The 8,150-nt window shown below is 36.0% G+C and overlaps 1 protein-coding gene across 1 annotated transcript; it reads left to right on the forward strand.

Annotated features, from left to right (window-relative positions):
• The first annotated feature begins 3,807 nt into the window (after window positions 1-3,807).
• LOC114221107 (olfactory receptor 5H2-like) lies at window positions 3,808-4,737 on the forward strand. Its single transcript, XM_028119236.1, has one exon. It carries the CDS (start codon window positions 3,808-3,810, stop codon window positions 4,735-4,737), a length of 930 nt encoding a protein of 309 aa, XP_027975037.1.
• The last annotated feature ends 3,413 nt before the right edge of the window (window positions 4,738-8,150 follow it).

The raw sequence follows: 8,150 nt of genomic DNA on the forward strand, positions 1-8,150 counted from the left end.
CTGTCATTCTGGTGTAACAAAATTTTTTTCCACTTGAGAAAGCCTAACCCTGATAGGATCTCCATAATGTCTTAAGAGATATTGGTAAGAGAGTGATTTATGTAATACTCATTGTTTTTTATAGAAAGTTAAAAATACTGTTACATTTATAAATAATTTTGATTTCTTTATAACATGACCAAATAGCAGGTTGAAAATGGAAAACAAACTTGTATGATACTATATATTAACTAACTAGAATTTAAATAAAAATTTGAAACAAACTAGAAAAGAAAACAAATAGTGAATAATCTAATAATATTTTACTATTGTGAGTAAAATGTGGGGAAGCAAAATGGCTCAAAGACTAAATCGCACTCTTTAATCATATTTAATTATCTGGCTAGCAAAATTATAATGACTCCATAGGATAAGCTTCGTGAGCTAGAACGTCAGACAATTTAAAAATGGGGTTAAGGATTTAGATCATAATGCTTCCCATGTAAGAAGTCTTTCTGATGATTCTGCTCAAAATGTTTATTCCATTTAATTAACCACATTCTCTGGTTAAGCTTTTAAATTAAATCACTAAACTGTTCACCTGTGTATCCTTTCACCCTCTTCTGACAATAATTTCATTGAGTAATTTATATATATATATACATAGGAGGGAAAATGCAAAAAATATCCCTCCAGGGTTCTTTCTACTTTCTGACCTAATAAAGGCCAAATGATTGAACTTGAATTTTCAATTATTTAGTAGTTTGGGATTGTATGGAAGGAAACCCATTCCAAATAAATATACATTTACCAATTGCAATTATTGGCATCGGCGATTTAGATTACCTGGATTCGGTTCTAGTCTTTCGCTCAATTTTATTCTGCTAAAAACCCAGTGGAGAGGAAAAGGCTCTCAAGTAAAACAGGAATAGCTAGAGAAAGTCAGTGCTAATTACTGTAAAAACAAAGATAAAGTAACTTTTGAATATGGAAAGAACTTTCAGCAGTGCTAGTATATTTGTGAACAATACAAAATTTCTGGCCTAAAATTAAAATGACAGTTTCTATTTCATACACATTTTCCATAGAAAAATAAAGTTGGAATTTGGAATGAAAGAAATAGAAATGATACCCAGTATTGACAACTTTTAATGAAAACCAGAACTAAGACAAATATTTACCCCCAATCTCCGAGCTTTTCCTTTTATTTCATCTTCAGCCTTTCTCTTATACTTCCTCTCTCTCTCTTTAGGTCCTGGCCTTTCCTATCCCTATCCATCTATGAATACACTATGGATACTCAGTGGGCAGCAGCAGATGATCCCCACCGCTTCCCACATTCCTTGGAGCACCCTATTTCATTCTCCTCACTGCAGTGCCCCTTGTTTCCCATTCACTTCTTATTACTCTCTGACCTCAACTCTATCAGAAAATGGAAACTGCTCTCATGAAAGCCACTATGTGTCAACCTCAGAGAGTCGGGGACCTGGGGCGGTGAAGGAACTGAGAAAGAGACGACAGTATAGCGAGGCACAGGGGACCCCGAGCAAACAGCCCGAGGTGCCGAGGTTTATTTTCCATAATCTAATATACCTTCTACAGTGATATAGGTCTATAATGATTTACAGCAGGGGCTTAGTAAGGCACATTCTTCCATGTACACAGGGTTAGTTAAGTGAAGCAGTGCAAGTGGAGAAGGAATAAAGATATCTGTAACTGGCTGTGATCAATTAATTGTAAACACCATTGTACTTGGACCTTAACACAGGATAAGAGAACAAAGAAGGGAATGCACAGTGTGCTGTTTACAGCTGGCTTCCTATCTACAAAACATCTTCTGCTGTGTACTTTAGAACAGACCACATGCATCCCAAAGGCATTTCACTCTGATCCTTTCGGGTTATTTTTAACCCTGCAATCTCGAGTTTTCTCAGAGATCTCGGAGTCTGAATGAACATGCACCAGTGGTTGTTGTGGCGTTCTGTTCCCACAACTATGAATCTCTTAATTCCACACTTAATGATCGCTGATCACTCCTTATTCTACCAGAGCACTTTTCACTTTTGACACTGTACTTCACTTTGTCCTTCTTGAGTGTTTTTCTCTTTTTAATTCTGGAACACTCAGCTTTCCTATTTCTTCATGTTTCTTTGATCACTTTGCTCAGTGTCCTTACTGGTCTTTCCTTTTCTTGTTTTGTCTAAGCCAGAGCTCTTGGTTGCAAGAGGAAATGGGTTAAGTGAGTGGGAATTGGCTTTAATATAGAAATGCTAGGGGAATGGAGAAATCCACTGGAAAAATGGGCAGGAACACAATGCCAGAAAGACAACCTGTCAAACAGCCAAAATCATGTCCCTAGTCTATATAGCTCGATAAGAGCTTCTGTCCTTGCTCCTGGATGCAGAATGCAACAGCTCAACTGATAATGCCATTGTTGTGGGTGTAGGATACATTTTCTACTTTTCCCTTGGTTGATTTTGTAATCAAAACTCTTTTTTACCCCTGACCCTTTGTCTCCTTCTCTCCATATTCCAAATCCAGTGTAGGTGAGTTTGACTGGCAACCCTACATCAAGTCCCCTCATTCTAGGTGCTAGGGGATGGGAATGTCAACATCTATAACTTTTGGCCTCTAGACCAGATGACAGCTTTTTCTGCCACCAGGACTCATGTAGTAGAACATAGGATCAGATGTTATCTGACAAACACGTGATGTATATTCATTTTGTGATCTCTTTAATAAAACTTCTTTGAGTTTCATTCTAGGTCCTCCTTCTTTTTACCTTATGCACACTCTTCAATAATGAATCGTATATAACTATGTTTTTAGTCACCCTAATGGCTCCCAGTCATCATTTCTATTAAGCTCTTATAGAACCACACTGCTGAATATATTTCACCCAGATGTTCCCAGAATGTTCCTTGCAAAAACTGGTCACCACACCTGAGTCCTCAATCTCAATTTTTGATGACCATCTACCCAGGCACAAAGTGTCTTCTTTTTCCTTCACTGACCACCTCCCCTCACATCTAATATGTCACTGAGTCCTAGTGACTGTACATTCTGGATGACTTTGAGATACCTGTTTGTCCTCCTCATTACTCCCAATGTCATATCACACATAGTCTAAGAACTTCATATGCTGTTTAATGAACTGGGGACATTTATAAAATGTATATTATTACAACCAATTCATGACCTACCAAATCAATTTCTATTGTAATATCTCAGAATCAATATTTTGTACAAGAACTCTCCTAGATAATTTTGATGCATATTTTGGCTTGGGAATCACTGGACAATAATAACAACTTCCTGATGGTGTCCTTTACTCTAGTTTCCTCTCCCTTCAGCCTATTTTCTACAACCAAACATTTAATTTAATAAATATCTTAGGATGCCACTTCCTTTCTTAAAATTTTCAGTCCCAGCCTATTGTTTGAAGGATAAATTTGAAGATGTTTCAGAGGGCATTGACTCACTGTATAATCCAGGCCCTTCTAACATCTTTACTTTTGTTGCTGCATCAATGTCTTACACACGGAATTTGCCTACCTCATTCAGTGGTTACGCCATAAATTTGCTCATGTTCAGAATGTTTTTCTTGTCTTCCAAATCTGCTTATTCTGTACATAGTATGAACTTAAATAGTTGTATTTTTCCAGTATAACAATTCCCACAAATAGTTGCCTTGTAAGAATAAATAAAATTACAGCCTACTGTATGATTTTATTTCAGTTACCCTTACTGAATTGTCTTTTATAAATCTTTAATGAATGTTCTTTTTAAATTTAGCACATTTAATTTCAGAAGCCATCTATTAAGAATATGGAAACTAAAAATACAACAGAGTGGAAAGAGTTTGTTCTCACGGGACTCACATATCAACGAGAGTGGCAAATTCCCTTGTTCCTGGTGTTCTTGGTTATATATCTCATCACCATTTTGGGAAACCTTGGTCTGATTGTTCTCATCTGCAATGACCCTCACCTTCACCTTCCCATGTACTTATTTCTTGGGAGTCTGGCATATGTGGATGCTTGGATATCATCTACAGTATCCCCCAAGATGTTGGTCAACTTCTTTGTCAAGAATAAGATGATCTCTCTCTCTGAATGCATGATACAATTTTTTTCCTTTACAGTCGGTGCAACCACAGAATGTTTTCCGCTGGCAACAATGGCATATGATCGGTATGTGGCTGTATGCAAGCCTTTACTTTATCCAGTAATTGTGACTTACAGACTCTCCATGCAGCTGTTGATTTCATCATTTGTAGAAGGACTTTTTCATGCCATAATTCATATAGGCTTTTTATTCAGATTAACTTACTGTAACACTAACATAATACATCACTTTTACTGTGACATCATGCCATTATTTAAAATTTCTTGTACTAATCCTTCTCTTAATATTCTCATAGTATTTATTTTTTCTGGGTCAATTCAGATGCTCACCATTCTGATTGTTCTTGTCTCTTACACATTAATTCTTTCAATGATCTTAAAAAAGAAGTCTCTGCAAGGCATAAGGAAAGCCTTCTCCACCTGTGGAGCCCATCTCTTATCTGTCTCTCTGTACTACGGTCCCCTTCTCTTCATTTATATGCATCCTGGATCTGCACAGGCAGATGATCAAGATATGATAGACTCTCTATTCTACACCATAATAATTCCTTTCTTAAATCCAATGATCTACAGCCTGAGAAATAAGAAAGTCATAGATTCACTGAGAAAAATGTTAAAGAGAAATGCTTAGATTTCATACTAATATCTATTCTCCTTCCATTAAAATGACAAAATTGTGCCTACTAGTGTTACTATGAGTTGAGTAGTATTTAATTTTATTTTACAATTATAATTGTCGTAGTCTTTTAATGACTTAAGGTGGGAGAACCTAATATCCCTTAAAATATTTGTGCACATTATTCAAATCACACAAGGAATTTTAAGCAAGTATTCATATCATACTTAAATAATTAAAGCAGAAAACAAAAATGAAAATATTTCACAGGCTTGTCTCTTCTTTGGTGTGACTTTATAAATGCATTAAGTACTAAAATAGCATAGTGTCTCTGAGCAGAACTTGACTGTGATGTCTTTAACACATAAACAGCTGTATAGCCAAAATCCATGTTACATTCAACTGGATAGTGGAGGCAGATTTGTGTTTGAGTGAACAGAGGCAAATCCCAGGAATTCTGCCAGATATCAAAAGGTTTTTCTTTCTACTTTATTTGGGGCATGGAGAATTTTACCTCTTTTGTGGATTCAAATCTGATATCATAGAGAAATAAAAAGAAATGGGAGCAATGAGGGAAGAAAACGACAAGGGTTTTAAGACAATGAAGAAAGGGTCAGGCGAAAGACATGCTCTTAACTTAGTGTGCTTCTTAAAGGAAATTAGAGGCAAGTCGCCTCTCACTCTCTATGATGCCTTCTATAGGCCCTTTCTAGCTGTGTTTGTATGTTGTTGGGCAATCTGGACAACTTCACTAATAAAGAAAGCTAATAGATTCAACTGAGGATTTAAGTTGGGGTGGACATAGACAAAAGTGACTGAATAGGAAGGAAATGGTTTCACATTTCCTGGAAGTAAAAAAAAAAAAAATTAAGCTAGAAAGATTAAGAAATCAATAATATGTAGTTTATTGAAATGTGCTGGTGACAATGAGGGGCTTTAAATGCATGTTACCAAAGTCCAAATAATGTTAAGATGATATAATGTCACAGTGAATGCCTACAGAAACATGAAAAGCAACAAGAGTTAGAATGTTTTGTGCCTCAAAGTCCATAAATGTTAGTTTTCATCACACTTCATTTGCAAAGTGTAATAAGTGATCCAACTTCAATCCACACCTACCTTTTCTCTCTACCACTGATTCCATACACAGTCCTACTGATACCACTGAGGCTGTTATCCCCGTAACTACCCACTCTGGGATTTGCAAACTCTAATTACTTATCCTTACCTTCTTGCTGAATCTCTCTTACTTCCTGAACTTTGTAAATTTAGCTCAGATTAAATGATATCCCTTTTCAATAACATTTAATAGACTGTCTTTGCTACTAGGTCATGTAGTATTATATATGGTATATTTATGTAGATCTCTCTATATATACATATGCATAAATTTTTTGCTTGTGTGTAAGTCCAGATTATGTGATATAGATCTACTTAGATCTACACTTATATCTATATCCATATATTGATAAGTATCTTCTTCACCCTGCATTTGTTCACCCTGGATTTAATTGAATTTTTTTAAATAAACCTTGGTTTAATGTTAAAGTCCTTTCCCCCTAATTCTTCTAATGGATCTTGTGTTAAACCCATACACACCCATACACAGAGTTACTGAAAGCCTTCTAGACACATCTCACTCTCTCAGTTCAACACTTGCCTGTATGGGTCTCTCCCAATGAATAAAATCCTCCATCCCACTCGACAACTGCCCATCTTATTTTGTAATTGAAATGATGTCTTTTCTTCAAGGTCTATCAGTTTAAATGTTACTACTACCTTGATGCATTTCCAGATTACCACAAAGAGGATAGGAATGCATACTCACTTGAAGGATGTTAGTTTATTTATTCTTCTTAGATCACATTTGACCTTGTATAGTACTTATTTTGGGGTTATAACTTAAAAGTCCTAGTATTCTTGTACTCGTGCAGTGCATAGGACAGTGGCTTACACATGAAGTTCTAAGTAAGTATTTGTGAACTACTTGTGAAATTTTTAAAATGTGACAGCATGAATACATAAAATGCGGTAGACTGTCACTCTTTTTCAAATGGTAATGAGTCCAGGGAGATTGCTAGGTTCAGGATAGCTCCTGCAAGCCAGCTCCCCTTCCTGTTTTTTCATGACATGCTTGAGCATTATAAACCTAAAATGAATTATTCTTCTTATCTCTAGAATTAGTTCCAGGGATGGAGTATGAGAAAATAATCAAGGAGAAGTCCTTTAATTAGATGCTTTTTAAAGATATAAGACATATAAGTATTTAAGACAAATATCATTATTTAAAAAAAAAACAAATTTCATTTTGTGTATACCTGGCAGTGCAGATCACAAAATTAGACCAGGTCATCTGTTCTATTTTTGTTTTCCTAGAGATAACTCCAAGTCCCAGCAAAGGAACTGAATGGATCAAAGGCTTTTACTCTTTAAACCCAGATAATTCATGTTATTGCATATGTGTGTAGTTTATTGATTCTTTGCTGTGTAATATTCCCATCTTTCTGATATTTTCTGTTAAGTGTTTGGTTTTTTGTTCATTCATTGTTATGACCCCAAAACAAAAATAGTAATAAACTACTACCATGTATTTCTTCATTCTCAGAAAGGTCTATTTTCCTAATTGACTTTTTCTTTGAATGAGAAGTTTGACATCCCCCTGTGAGTCTGAGCATGGTGTGTTACCTGTCAAGTCTTACTTTAGACTGGGTGAGTATGGGACAGTCAGCTGGGGGTCTCAGAAGCTCAGATTTCCTCTGTAGCCTCCTCTTGTATATTTCAGGTGTATAGATTCCTTTGCTCTGGTTTGAACTTAAGTAAAATACAAACTACTTTTTTTTTAAAAGATTTTATTTATTTATTTGACAGAGAGAGAGAGACAGCGAGAGAGAGGGAACACAAGCAGGGGGAGTGGGAGAGGGAGAAGCAGGCTTCCTGCTGAGCAGGGAGCCCGACACAGGGTTCCATCCCAGGACCCTGGGATCATGACCTGAGCCAAAGGCAGACACTTAACGACTAAGCCACCCAGGCGCCCCCTAACTACTTTTTCCTTACAGAAATTCACCAAAATCCCTTGTCCACTGATGTAATCCCATTCTCACTACTGTTACAACTCTATTCATTTTGTACATTATTTTTGTCATATAAGTAGCATGTTGGGAAAGAGGTAAAATATATATCTGTAAAGTATCTATTTCAGACAAGATATTCTACTGCTTCCTTTAAAAAACTATGAAATTACATATGTGTTATTTAATAGATACTTAGATGTGAAAGATGGTATCAGAATGCTAAATCTGTATATTTGTCTGGAACAACTGCTGCTGATGTGGGATTAAGCCATCCCTTGGAAAGACAAATAACATACTTTGAATACTTTTTGTTATGAAGGTGTGTTCATTTTCTTAACCTGGAGATTTAAAAGAACT

The sequence above is a fragment of the Eumetopias jubatus genome, unplaced genomic scaffold (assembly GCF_037043125.1).
Source record: "Eumetopias jubatus isolate StellerSeaLion01/CBP00866 unplaced genomic scaffold, mEumJub1_p1.0 scaffold_1, whole genome shotgun sequence".
Taxonomy (NCBI): domain Eukaryota; kingdom Metazoa; phylum Chordata; class Mammalia; order Carnivora; family Otariidae; genus Eumetopias; species Eumetopias jubatus.

What these genes read in the sequence shown, in the direction of transcription:
- LOC114221107 (XM_028119236.1), top strand. Translation starts at nt 3,808, where the DNA reads ATGGAAACTAAAAATACAACAGAGTGGAAAGAGTTTGTTCTCACGGGA.